We start from the raw sequence: 13970 nt of genomic DNA on the forward strand, positions 1-13970 counted from the left end.
GAGTTATGTTACTCTGGGCTTGTATTGATGGTTTTTACTTATTTATGTACGCATTTTTACTGCTTATGTAAACAAACAATCTTCTTGAGCCACCACCATAAGCATACTCTTTTGATCACTTTTCTCTCTGAGCACTACCTAGCTCTAGTCCAGAAACCCTCTAGGGTCGAATGCACCTCCTTGCAGGTATAGCAGCAGGCAGTCAAGACCAATACTTTCTGCACCCAGCAGAATGTTGTACCCACAGCGGTAATGTTTGACAAGTCTGTAAGTGAATAATAGTGGTTTGAGGGTTGTTTTTGCAAGTCCGAGGGCAGTATGGATGGCTGGCTGAAGACGGGCCTTGTTGATGATGCAGTTGGTGAAGGTGGTGTCAATATGGTCCATCGCTGGTATAACCATAGCGAGGTTTGGCATTGAACAAGAGAAAAACATTGTTGCGTGCTTGAGAATCTTACAATGAGTCATTTTGATTAGTCAGCAAACCAGCGGTGCGCAACATTCAGAACACATCACTCACCTTCAAAACATCACACAATTCTTTTGCCAGCATCCACTCTTCGTCATCTAGCTCATACTCTCCCAATCCCAGTTTGCGTTTGTCAGTAATTCGGTCAATTGTGGTCCGGTACTCCAGCACAAACTCCAACATGTCAAATGTTGAGTTCCAGCAAGTTGCAACATCACATGGCATGTTTCTGACTCCCAGCTGCAAGTCCTTCAAGATCTCATGCCAGGCTGGCAGCAGGAGGGTGGTGGAGTGAATGAGCTTAAAGGCAAGTTTTCGGAGCTATGCAAACTGGTGATTGTTTTTTTTGTTATATTTGATAAGATAAACTCACTTTGACGAGTATGAGCCTGATAGGACAAATATTGTTGTGGAGTTCACGTTGCTCATCTGGCGTAAGTAATGCAACCTCGTCAACCCATCCTGGTGCATCATCATTGCCCTCCTCATCACCATCTTCCACAGTCACCCGCTCCTCAAGCTCCATACCCTTCACAAGATCATCAAGGGTTTCATCCCCATTTCATTTTGGTGGGTCGAACTGACGTATTAGTGACTTCACAATGAGGTTTACAACATGGAGGAAGCAATGGGTCTGTGAGTTCTTGCCCTTGAAGTGTGCAACATTGTTCACTAACTCGGATATCATAGTATCATTGTTCGACATGTTATCGGACATTATGCTCAAGATCTTCAAGATTTGTGATCAACGTGGTAAGTCCTTCCTATTCATGTCCATACCTTATCTGTCTGATATCCCGAAGTCTTGCAGAATCTTCGCGAATGCTTCTGCTAGGGTCACACCACTGTGCGACTGCGTGTTTCCAGTAAGTACATTGTTCATAGACATAGATTAACTAATTGCTCACCTTCGGTACCTCTACAATGTCTAGAATCATAGCCACAGGCTTGCCCTTGTGCTCAAGATGCACGGATTCTGCCATGAAGGCTTTGTGATTGGGTGACATCCATGCATCCATCGCAAAGTTAAGTTCACCTTCGTATTTCTGGAGCATGTTTGCTATTCGCTGATGTGTTCGCACAAAGACCAGACGGACATCATGGGATACTGTAGATGGTGAAGGGATATAGTATTCCGGCCTGCCTGTTTTCATGAGGGATTGAAACCCTCAGTTGTTCACAACCTCAAACGGACGAAAGCTTTCGGAAACCCAATGGACAATTTCGGCCCTTAAATATGTATATTAGGTTGATCTTGTGTACTGAAGGAAGTACTTACTTTGTCTCCATTTTTGTGTGCTGATGGTGTGAAAAGGTCACCTTCCCTTTCCCCTTTCGTTCGAAAGAGGCTGTTATTGTGCCTGTCATAAGTATACCCTGCACAACAGTTTCGTGTGCCTCCCTGGCATTTTTGGTTTGAACTGCAGCAGCAAGTGCATCTTCCCCCCAGCAGTTTTTGACATGCTTACACATGTTTCCAGTTGACCTCGCATCTCCAGTATCGAGGAATCGGCGGATTCATTGCTGACAACCTTTTGCAGCACATTTGAATATGTGGCATCGTCAACCATGTGTCACGAATTCCTAATACGAACCATTTTTCGTTTCTCGGTTTTCCTTCGGCTACTTCCAGTACCCGAGCCGGTCACGTGACTCCGCGTCATAAGTCACCCATTACTTCTCTGATTGGTTCCCCTACTCCACGGGCTAGAACAATCTCGATTCCCAAAGAAGAACCAGGTCGGAACTTGGGTTTCTGTTTAGTTGCCGTCTTACTCATCTGCTTATATATCATGAGTCATCTTTAGTCATCCGCAGTAGTCGTACGACCTTTTTCTTATTGGCTGATTTCTTTCAGACTCCTATTCAATGTTATGTATATAAGTAGGGTAGTTAGCGTAAGAGCTCCTTAGACTTAACCTCTTCGTTTCTACTGTTGTAGTAACCTAGACGTTCAACGCTCAATCCAATCCTGTTACTCATCATCATCCCTGACCGAGTCCTAGTGGTCGTGAGCTCTCCTTCAACATTACTGTTGGACGTGGGTCATAACATTAGGTTAAGTCTCCTTTACCACTCCGACTCGAACTTCGTCGTGCTGTTCTGCTCGAGAATATTCTCGCGGATCACGTTTTTTGTCAACTCATCATTTCCCCGATGCGCTTTAGTATCTCAGTTTCTTTACGTTAGTCTTTTAGTAGAAGTGGACCAGGCCCTCGTCTTACACGAGCCGCCAGTTCATAAGGATCAGCGACTTTAGGTCCTGTTTTCCGCACGTCTACAGTCAGGCCCAAAACCCTGCCGACTGTACGCTACAATATCTGCTTTCTTACGTAACAGAACGGCACTCGCGGGTCTTATAACCCTAAAAATACATTACGATAGGAACCTAGGGTGCTGAAAGCAGACCCAAAAGTTCACCGCGTCTTCGCGAACTCCTCTCGAGTTCATTTAGGTCGACGAATCGCTATACGCGCTTCGCACCGCCGTCATCATTGCCCCGCCATACAGATCCCGCTTAGTCGCGGCCAGAGAAGCACTCCTTCACTCTGTTTCCTGTTTGGATACCTCTTGTAGATTCTTCCATGTCCGAGAATCTAGGAGAAACTGGGATCGTCATTTCCGAGGATATGGAAGTGATCGACGCTCCTCCAGCGATACCGAGAGTAACGACTCCACCAAGGGAAGCAATCCACTCTCCAGCCCCCCAAGGATGGAGAAACCCATTAAACCCATTAAACCCATTAGCACCTGCAGAATCATCCACCACCCCAACCGCAGGCCCTTCTGCACCCTCCGGCATCTCCGGGCCCGGGTCGAGTATCATCACCCATCAGGACATTTCGCACGCAATCAACGCCGTCGTCGTAACAGAAAGAGAGTACACCAGACACTTCATAGACGGTCTGCAGAAGGAGATCGACGAGCTGCAGGCGGGTCTAGTGCATGCGGACGACGAGATCGATTACCTGAAGATCAGGGTAAGAGATCTGGAGAACTCCTTGACTGTGGCGGAGAGCCACATCTCGGTTTTGCAGAACTCACCTACGACGAAGATCCCAGGCGCTACATCTGGGACCTCAGGTTCTGATCTAAAGATGGCGAAACCAATGGACTTCACAGGCGAGAAGAACTCCATCGACATCGATACCTTCCTCACCCAGCTCGCCATATACTTTACCGGTTACCCAGGAGCGACAGAACAGCAGAAATGCACCTGTCTCGTTTCCTTTTGTCGTGGAGCAGCAGCCAAATGGGCGGAAAGCATTACCCCCATGGCGCTCAGCGGACGCCCCGGGTCATATGACAGCATCGTCAATGACATGAGGGTTATGTGGACCGTCGTAAACAAGGAGGAGAAGGCAGCAAGAGAGTTGGAAACTCTCCGACAGGGCACTCGTACCGTCGGAGAATATATCTCCCTCTTCCGTCAGAAACTCGCCTTCTGTCATTTCTCCGACTATGAACTAATGCGCAAACTCCGCCATGGTTTAGACCAACGGGTCAAAAACTATCTGGCTAACATCCATCCCAACAGGAAAGACACTCTGGAGGGATTGATAAGGGAGGCGCTTCTAGTCGGGCAGAACCTCGAGGAGCTTGACGACGAAAGGAAGATGAGCTTCGCTCAGCGACAACCTTGGCGAGGCTCCGCTGTTCCACCCGCACCCGCTGGAGCACCCAAGACCACGTCGCAGGGAGGAAATGCGATGGATGTAGATGCAAACAGAGCAGGAGGCAGACCCCGGCCTCAAGGACAACAGGGCGTAAAATTCACGTGCTATCGCTGCGGAGGAGAAGGGCATATGGCCCGTAACTGCACAGGAAAGCCACTCGACACCAAGGGCAAAGGACCAGCAGTCCGCGCCGGCAAGGTGGAAGAAGTTCCAGCGGTGAAGGCGCTCACCCTGGAAGATATTAACCGCATCGTAAATGAGAGGATCTGCCTCTCCAGCATGTATAACCCAGCGAAGAAAGAGGAGCAAAAGGGTTTTTAGGAAGATCGAAGTCGACTGCGGACTTAGATCAAAAAAATCGTTTTTCCATTCTCGGTGACTCGGCAATTATGTTTGCAGAAGTATCAGAAGTTTGTTCTGGGAATAAACGAGACCATTTCTACTTGCCAGTTACGTTGGAAGGGAAACACAAGAAAGCAGCTGTCAACGCTCTAGTGGATTGTGGAGCAACGAACCTTTTCCTCAGCAAAAAATTCGTAGAAAAAAATCAAGTTCAGATTAAGCAGTTGTTGCGACCAATGTCGATCCGGAACATTGACGAAACAGATAATTCCGCCGGACCAATTACGCATTACGCAGATTTAAAGCTTACCATAGGGGATCATGAGGAAGAAGTAGCCTTTCTGGTCACAGACCTAGGATCCTGATGATATTATCATTGGAATAGATTGGTTACGATTCCACAATCCCAGTATCGATTGGAATGCGGGGAAGGTGGCATTAGACCGTTGCCCAGTTAAATGTCAAGAAGCCAAGGCTAAGAACAAAAAGACCAAGGCGAAGAAGCGAACAGCCATAAACTGTTCGACCCTTCCAGTGTTGCCCAATTCGATACCGACAGAAGATGACGAAGATGAGGATATCGAGGAAGCCTCTATCCATCATCGGGTTCAATCGAACAGTCTCAGCTCTAAAATGCAAGGACATATGGGTACTATACCTGCCAGGCTTGAGGATGAAGAACAATCGGACCTTGCTACTACTGTTGGTCGGAAGGTGGAGATCGAGGAAGTCGAGGATGAGGATTCATCACGGAACGTGTGGATCAGGTACAAAAGCTCTGTAGCATCAGAGTTAGCACAGCAGGAGGAGAAGAAGAAGGAAAAGAAGCCCGTAGAAGAAATGGTGCCGGACTGGCTCCATGATTATCTTAAAGTCTTCTCCGAAGAAGAGTCTACTCGATTCCCCGAGTCTAAGAAGTGGGATCATAAAGTAGATCTCAAGGATCCTACTGACCTTCCCCCCAATGCGAAAGCATATCCTCTGTCCCCCTGCCGAAAATGACGCATGTGAGAAGTGGTTAAAGCAGGAATATGATTTGGGACGACTGAGAGATAGCGAATCTCCAGTAGCAGCTCCTTTCTTCTTTGTTGCTAAGAAGGACGGAAAGCTTAGACCCGTCATGGACTATCGGAGGTTAAATGAGAAAACCATCCGAAATGCATACCCTCTCCCTCGTTCTCAGGATCTTATTCGATCGTCTCTCCGGTGCAAAGCTCTTTTCGAAAATGGACGTTCGATGGGGCTATAATAATATCAGAATGAGAGAAGGAGACCAGTGGAAGGCCGCCTTCAAAACTCCTTTCGGACATCATGAACCAGTCGTAATGTACTTCGGCATGACGAACTCCCCAGCTACCTTCCAAACTATGATGGACCAAATCTTCCAAGATCTAAAGGAAGGCAAAGTCGTTGTAGTCTACATCGACGACATCTTGGTCTTCACCAATGGTGATGTAGAGAACCATCGGAAGGTGGTACGCGAAGTATTACAAAGGTTGCAGGACAATGATCTCTATCTCAAACCGGAAAAATGTTCTTTTGAGAAGAAGGAAGTGGAGTTTCTCGGTTTGATCATCAAAGATGGACACGTCTCTATGGATCCAGTCAAAGTAAAAGGAGTTCAGGAATGGCCCACTCCTACCTGTGTCAAGGACATTCAGCGATTCATGGGATTTGCGAACTTTTATCAGTCGATTCATTCTCGGTTTTTCGAACATTGCCAGACCCATGAATGAACTCATCAAAAAGGATATACCCTGGGAATGGACGGACAAGCAAGAGAAGGCTTTCAAAACGTCTGAAGGACAGGTTCACTTCCGCACCAGTGCTAGTCATGCCAGATGCAAATAAAAAACAAAAGATAGAGAGTGACGCATCTGACTATGCTACTGGTGGTGTACTTTCTCAATTGGAAGAAGGACGGACTATGGCACCCAGTGGCCTTTTTTAGTAAATCAATGCAAGATGCAGGAACGCAATTACGACATTCATGACAAAGAACTTTTAGCCATCATCCGCGCATTGGAAGAGTGGAGGCATTATGTGCAGGGCTGCACCTCATCCGGTAGAGATCTGGACGGACCATAAAAACCTCGAGTACTTCATGACGAGCCAGAAGTTAACTCGCAGACAGGCAAGATGGTCCTTGTTCCTTGCAGAGTACAACTTCACTCTGCATCACAAACCAGGAAAGGTTAATGACACTGCCGACGCTCTGTCCAGGAGGCCAGACCACAGAGGGGGGGTAGAAAACGACAATTCCGATCGCGTGCTTTTGAAACCCGAGTTTTTTCATATCAAAGCCGCAAAAAGAGGTCAGATTCTGATAGAAGGAGAGCATTCGCTGTTGAAGCGTATCAGAAACTGCACCGATTTAGATCCTGAAGTTCGAAATGCTATCCAAACTCTGAAGAAAGCTCCTGTGCAGTTGAGAAGAGGATTGGAAGAGTGGAACACGGAGGATGGACTCATTTTGTTCCGGGGATTGGTTTACGTTCCCAAGAATAAGGAAATTCGTCGCTCAGTGCTAGAGATCTTCCATGACTCGCCTGCAGCAGGACACATGGGACGTGCCAAGACTCTTGAACTTGTCTCGCGGAACTATTGGTGGCCCCAGATGCAGAAATGGGTCAATGACTACGTAGATGGATGTGATCGATGCAAGCAGACGAAAGTGCTACCGTCAAAACCCCACGGACCTTTAAAACCGAACGAAATTCCAGAAGGGCCATGGCAAATCATTAGCTGTGACCTCATCACCGATCTACCCATCTCCCAGGGCAAAGACAGTATCTTGGTAGTCGTTGATCGTTTCACAAAGCAAGCGCATCTTGCTCCGACCACCAAGGATGTTGATTCCAAGGGAGTCGCGGACTTATTTCTCAATCATGTATGGAAGTTACATGGGACGCCAAAGAAAGTAATCTCGGATAGGGGAACACAGTTTGTGTCCAAGTTCATGCAGGAAGTCTCGAAACGACTAGGAACCAAGTGGTCCATGTCAACAGCATATCACCCACAGACTGATGGACAGACGGAACGAGTCAATCAAGGAGTCGAACAGTACCTCCGACTCTTCACATCCTACCGTCAGAATGATTGGGTTTCTTGGCTTCCAATTGCTGAATTCACGCATAACAACTCAGTAACCGTCACTGGACATTCCCCATTCAAATGTGTCTACGGATATAATCCCGAGTTTACAATTTCCCCTAATTCTTCCAACACGATTCCCCATGCCGACCAGAGAGTAGCTGAGATGAAGGAGGCACAGGAAGAAACGAAGGCAATGCTGGAAATAGCGAACGATCGAATGAAGCACTTTTATGATCATAAAGTAAAAGACGCACCGGAATTCAAACCAGGTGACAAGGTATGGTTAGACGCGACAAACATCAAACAACGCCGTCCGAGCCAAAAATTGTCCGACCGCCATCTGGGACCATTCGAAATCGAAGAGAAGACTGGCGAGCTAAACTACAGGTTGAAGCTCCCGGTTAAATATCGCGTCCACCCGGTTTTTCATGTATCGTTACTCACCCCACATCAAACCTCTCAACTCGTTGATCGCCCACCTCTAACGCGCCCGCCGCCGGATATTGTTGATCAAGTCCCAGAATATGAAGCAGAGCAAATATTGCAAAGCCGCCTATACAGGCGCAAGTTGCAGTATTTAGTAAAATGGAAAGGATATGCAGTAGAAGAAGCAACATGGCAGTCAGAGGAAGATGTGAAGAACGCGCCGCTCATTGTAGCCGACTTTTATGCAGAAAACCCAAATGCGGTTAAATCGGCACGCATCTCCGCTTCAATTCTGACGACCCCTGACTTCCTCGAATGGAGACAGAAAAATATACGACCATCTTACATTCACGAGGACGCTCATCCTAGAAAGGGGGTAATGTCACGAATTCCTAATACGAACCATTTTTCGTTTCTCGGTTTTCCTTCGGCTACTTCCAGTACCCGAGCCGGTCACGTGACTCCGCGTCATAAGTCACCCATTACTTCTCTGATTGGTTCCCCTACTCCACGGGCTAGAACAATCTCGATTCCCAAAGAAGAACCAGTCGGAACTTGGGTTTCTGTTTAGTTGCCGTCTTACTCATCTGCTTATATATCATGAGTCATCTTTAGTCATCCGCAGTAGTCGTACGACCTTTTTCTTATTGGCTGATTTCTTTCAGACTCCTATTCAATGTTATGTATATAAGTAGGGTAGTTAGCGTAAGAGCTCCTTAGACTTAACCTCTTCGTTTCTACTGTTGTAGTAACCTAGACGTTCAACGCTCAATCCAATCCTGTTACTCATCATCATCCCTGACCGAGTCCTAGTGGTCGTGAGCTCTCCTTCAACATTACTGTTGGACGTGGGTCATAACACCATGTACATACTCAATGTCAGCTTCAGGATGAAAAAATGCATAGATGGGTGAGTTCCAGTCTTTTTTCAGACACTCTGACATTGATTTAGTGTGCGTCCAGTGATCAGCAGATTGACAAACCAAGTTCTGCCTCCAAGGATTCTCCATCATCAATGTTCTTGCCATCACGAGAGGTGTCAGAGTCAGTATCATTGATAATAATGGTATTGAGAGCATCCTCGTCTTCTTTGGTGTGAACAATGGCCTTATGGCTGCTTGGGAATGTGGGTGTGGGACTCAAGCTCTGAGAAGAAGAAGACTCGGAGCTTGTTTCAAGTGTGGTACCCTTGAGTTTTTTTGAGGTCTTGATAGTGGTACTGCTATGGCTAGCTTTTCGTTTGAGCTTGTTGGCTCATTCAGCCAAAGCCTGGGCTACCTTCGTTGTGAGCTTTGTTACCCTTTTGCCTAACTTAGACATAGTATCGTAGATCTAGATAACAGGGTTACGAGAAGAATTTCATTTTAGATTGGCTTTTGAGTATAATAGGAATAAGGTTTTGATGTCCTATACAGTTGTGACAGCTGTGACACCAAAATGGATAATTGAAGAGATGGGTATTGACAGGTCAGGGGTCTGTCAAACTGAACCGCTACCCGTACCCCTAGAGACCCTTACCCCTTACCCCCACGGGTTACCCATACCCCTGCTAATCCCTAGTACCAGTGTGGCAATGGAGCTAGTGAGAATGAGCTAGGTGTGTTGCTAGGACTATGGTCCAAAGGTAACAGTGGTGATGGTGGTGAGGATCATGATTCAAATGATTCCATGCAGGGGGACTGGTCAACCATCATATCATCTGTAGTGCAATTCCTAATCTCAACTATTTCTCCATCTTCAGGATTGTCATCCATGTGAACATTGTCATCACCTGTAGCCAGTGGTTGTGATTGCTTGGGAACATTAAAATGTTCCAATGCAGCGGATGCAAAATCTTGCCCTGCGTCTGCAGTAGAGAATGTGTAATTGAAAGCTGGGTTTGTCTGCCACCAGCCGTGAAGGTCAGGCCACCAGGGAAATTTTTTGAGCTTTGTATCTGACAGAGACACAATTAAGATGTGCATATGAACAGCAGCTGAAACTTACCAATCAACAACTTCATCTGCAGATCCTCTTGCAGCTCCACATATGTCTTTCCAGCTCCTGACTGCTTGAGTTCCTTGTTGAACTCATTGTATTTTTTCTTGAGCCTGAAACATCTGATCAGTGATTCTAGTGGGAGGATGGATGACACAGGAACTAGAGACTTATGTGCCAAAATGGGTTGAAACTGGTTTAATAAATACCTTTGGGTCCTCCTTGAAAAGTCACTGCACCTCCAGATCCTCATCATTCAAAAATACAGCTTGTGCAACCTGTGAATAGAAGATATCTCTTGAAGTTCCACTCTGCTTCTTCTTCCGACCTTGCTCCTTGGTGTCCTTTGCAGAATCAGAGAAAAGCTTGATATGTGCGTCTTCATTTTCCTTGCACCAGGCAAGTAGACATTCAGTATGAGCACTATGGACCCCTTCCCAATGAATAGTACACTTCCTCCCAGTGTCCATGCTGGCAAGTGTGCTGACCCAGACTCCACCTCAAGCTTTCTGATTGGAGCGTGACATTGTCCAGGGTGTTTCTTATAACAGCAATTAAAGATCAGATTGATGCTTTGGCAGTGTCGATGCCAGTAACAACAATATCGAGCACACTGGCAAGGGCAGGGCATGGCAGAGTTCAATACCTGCCATACTGGCAGCATCCAATTTCGCAAAATTTTGCTGTGAATTTTTTTCTACATTCGCTTTGAGAACCACTATTAATATCTAAATCAGTATGTTTATCAGTCATTGCATAATAATATCTCACGCTTTTGATGACTTCGGCCAACCTTGAAAAGGGATTTTAAGGTACCTTAAAATGCACATGACCCAACTTGTAAGCCGGCAGCATTACAATGGGTCTTTGCTTTTTTCCGACATATGATGATCGCTATCACTATTGTTAATGATATCCATCCTTCTCCACCTTCTCAGGTTGAGCATAGGACCAAACTGCTCAATCAGACTGCTATGGAGATCACGGAGGATCTGACGTGGCTGAACACCTCATCTTGATGCATCAGGTAGTAAGTCACCTATAATGGACTTGTGAGTTTGCTGATCAGGAAAGAAAGTCCTCTCTTGGCACCAGCTGCAGCACGGAATTGAAAGGGTGGGCATCTTCCAACAAAGCTCCTCCACACTCCTTGAGGCTGTTGTTGACGTACTTACATACAGCAGGTAGTAAGACCCTGTCGCAGGTTTGTACAACATATACACAATTTACAAAGTAGCTGGTTGGTTGATTAACCACTCTCAGTCTACCTACATCCACAAACTCAAAATGCTTTCGCGCCTTGGTTGAATATGAGAGCTAATCTCACCGCCGACACTTGACTATGTGTCCCGGTCAATGATCCAGAGGGCAATGGCAGTCATGCTATCCAAAAATTCTTCCATGTACGATTTATCGTACACGTCGGAGAACTGCCAATCGTCCGGTCAGTTGCATGCCAATCCCGCGAAATTGACTCACTTGTAGATGAATGTGCAATTCAGAGCGCAAGGTCCATATGTGCGTCATTCTGCAGGGCATGGTGAACGGGATACGCTTATAAAACAAATGGGTCAACGCACGGACGATAAAAATCTATCAATCTGCCCCCGATCCTCATGTCCGAAATTTGCACCATTGGGTTCTGAGCTCCTATGGGCCAATTGAGAGGGAGGCTATCCTCGACCCTTTTGAAGTTGTTGATTGCGAGTGCATTTGGATTGTCTTGGAAATATTGATCGTATCCGATGTGAGGAAGATGCTTGTTGGACAGCCGGATCGAGTATTGTTCCCTGATCTTCGTCATGACCGCAAGTAATTGTGCTTTTGGACTTGCCTCCCAAGGCACGTCGCTCGCATAGACAACCATGGGGAAAGCGCACAAGAATGAGACATGATGCGAACGTGCGTCGTGGGGTGGAACTAGAAATCGTTGGTACGCTATACTGATGACCTCTCATCAATTTTGCGTGATCACAGCATCGAGTCTACTTACACTGTGAAGTCCAGCATAACGTTTGCCTTGTCGTCACGAAGGGGTTCCGAGTGATGGGCCCTCAGAACAGTAAGCATCTGAGCTGCTTCAAAAAGCTGGGTGACAGTGAAGTCTGTCAACGCCAGTGCATCGAGAATTTCCTTGAACGTTTTTGCATCCAATATTCTATGGAGGCGCGCAGGTGCCCTTCGCACAAGAGCTTGATCTCGTTGTGGTATCAGACCTTTCGAGTGCTTTAGGGGCGTGAGTACTTGTGTTGGGGATGGGAGACAGCGAGAGCCATTCACCTGTTGATGTTCCATCGCCTGACGTGCCGCAGTATGTAAGGCCTCTACTCCAGCCTCCCAACCATCCCTTGGCCCTCCAGTGGCAGTGACAGGACCGACCGGAAGGTTTCTCCACTCTTGCCCCCAATCAAGGGAGTCAAGGGACGGATGAGTGTCGTTAGTAATGAAGTCAAAAATACGATAGAGAGCATTGTATATGACGAAGGCGTCCGCGAGATAATGAGCAGTGTGGAAAAAAATCGAGTGCAACCCACTGGGGCGTAGAACAAGGTGGCAACCGAAATGTTGCTTGATGATAAGCTCATCGCCATTTGTGTAAGGCAGCCGGACCTCATTTATGGAAAAGACAAAATCGTCGTCGGACATTGTTGTTCTGTGCACCGTGAGGCTTGCTTCCGCCCATTTCTTCGCATCTTCAAGAGTGAAAACGGGTTCATACAGCCATGACTTTGCCATAGGAACGGTTGGATCTGGACCGTGTTTATCAACGGTCGCTGCCAGAAGCGGGGAAGAAAATCTAGGATCTAATCATCAGTACTGTCAAAAGTAACTGCATTGAAAGTACCTCATGAAACATAATGCGTTTTGGATAGAGGACACCAGCTGGGACTGAGGGATGATGCATGTGAAAGACACCCCCATGCAAAATTCATTTGAGCTTTACGATGTCAGGCGGGTTGTTCCCAAGTCGTGTGTTTGCGCTTGCTTACCCATCCGTCGGTTCAGAAAAATCATGGTGCAACAACTCTGACCCATACAGAGGCCTGTAAAGACCAAGGTCAATTGGTGGAAACAGTGAAAAATGTGTAAAAGACCTCGTATAGAGTCCAGCATGGAGGGTCCATGGTTTCTCTTCTGCTGTGAGAGACATAGTGGCAGACAGGGAGGGGACGGTGGAGCGGTGTATCCGCGACTGTGTGCCTGCGTGTCGCGAGCAAGGCAAAGTGATGAAGAGCACTACCCACGACAAAAGCCCAAAGAACACTGAGTGGCTGACTAAGCTACGGTGCTACCCGGCTGCTACTCCGCCCCTCGCCTAGGGGTCCCCCACTCCAACGGAAAGGCTGTTAGCTGTAGTTCTCGCTGTCCATAAAAAAGCCCTGTCGGTAACTTAATTCCATCCACCTACCATCTTGGAGGTAAGTGAGAAATAGTACTGCCCTTTGCACTGCCAATGTGTTTGTATCAATCCGGTCTAACGATGTGTAGGCCGGGTCTTAGGCGCCTCATGCTCTTGGGCCAAACGCCCGCTAGGCCAGGAAAAATCAGGTCTACACTGCGTGTTTGCAAGGGGCCAGCCGCAAGGCCCCTGAATGGGGTTGTGACCATGGGTAAGTCTGCTACGAGCCCACGATGTTCAAGGAAGCGAGGTCGAATACAGAATTGGTGGCATCGATGGGAACGGCGATGGACGAACAATGTGGTGAGACAAGGTTTAATGAAAACGATTCTGATGCGGATAGGCTGATAGATCTCGACAGCTCCATTATTTTCGGACTCGGCGAGAGGGTGATTTGATGCTGATGAGAGAGAGATGCGGGTAGACTCGAGAGTCAAAGCATACAGTGGGGATACGCGTTGAATCTCTACGAGCGAGCAGCGGGAGGTCAAAGCACTCGTGAAAGAGGTGCTAGCAACGAAAAGATCAGTGAAGTCCGGGCGTGAAGGTGGACTCCTGTGAATTTTCTTGGAGATCGGTCGAT

At 47.1% G+C, this 13970-nt stretch overlaps 5 protein-coding genes across 5 annotated transcripts; all 5 read right to left on the reverse strand.

Annotated features, from left to right (window-relative positions):
• Positions 1-288: 288 nt before the first annotated feature.
• Positions 289-456, reverse strand: EDB91DRAFT_1007065 (uncharacterized protein; the record flags this gene model as incomplete). The annotated part of the gene is made up of 1 exon (XM_041312339.1): positions 289-456. A coding segment is annotated over one exon (168 nt), but the record flags the coding sequence as incomplete, so codon positions are not given.
• Positions 457-1031: 575 nt separating this feature from the next.
• EDB91DRAFT_1066154 (uncharacterized protein) lies at positions 1032-1202 on the reverse strand (the record flags this gene model as incomplete). The annotated part of the gene is made up of 1 exon (XM_041314807.1): positions 1032-1202. A coding segment is annotated over one exon (171 nt), but the record flags the coding sequence as incomplete, so codon positions are not given.
• An 87-nt stretch (positions 1203-1289) lies between these two features.
• EDB91DRAFT_1009556 (uncharacterized protein) lies at positions 1290-1987 on the reverse strand (the record flags this gene model as incomplete). The annotated part of the gene is made up of 4 exons (XM_041312392.1): positions 1290-1322; positions 1378-1637; positions 1665-1669; positions 1749-1987. Coding segments are annotated over 4 exons (537 nt in total), but the record flags the coding sequence as incomplete, so codon positions are not given.
• Positions 1988-10217: 8230 nt separating this feature from the next.
• On the reverse strand, positions 10218-10457 carry EDB91DRAFT_1066158 (uncharacterized protein; the record flags this gene model as incomplete). Its single annotated transcript, XM_041314808.1, has 1 exon — positions 10218-10457. One exon carries the CDS (start codon positions 10455-10457, stop codon positions 10218-10220), a length of 240 nt encoding a protein of 79 aa, XP_041168556.1.
• Positions 10458-11327: 870 nt separating this feature from the next.
• Positions 11328-12633, reverse strand: EDB91DRAFT_1066159 (uncharacterized protein; the record flags this gene model as incomplete). Its single annotated transcript, XM_041314809.1, has 5 exons — positions 11328-11417; positions 11467-11515; positions 11568-11930; positions 11981-12213; positions 12268-12633. The coding sequence occupies 5 exons, from the start codon at positions 12631-12633 to the stop codon at positions 11328-11330; spliced, it is 1101 nt and encodes a 366-aa protein (XP_041168557.1).
• Positions 12634-13970: the final 1337 nt, after the last annotated feature.

This window comes from Suillus paluster (genome assembly GCF_016628075.1).
Source record: "Suillus paluster strain FC165 chromosome Unknown EDB91scaffold_399, whole genome shotgun sequence".
Classification (NCBI taxonomy): Eukaryota; Fungi; Basidiomycota; class Agaricomycetes; order Boletales; family Suillaceae; genus Suillus; species Suillus paluster.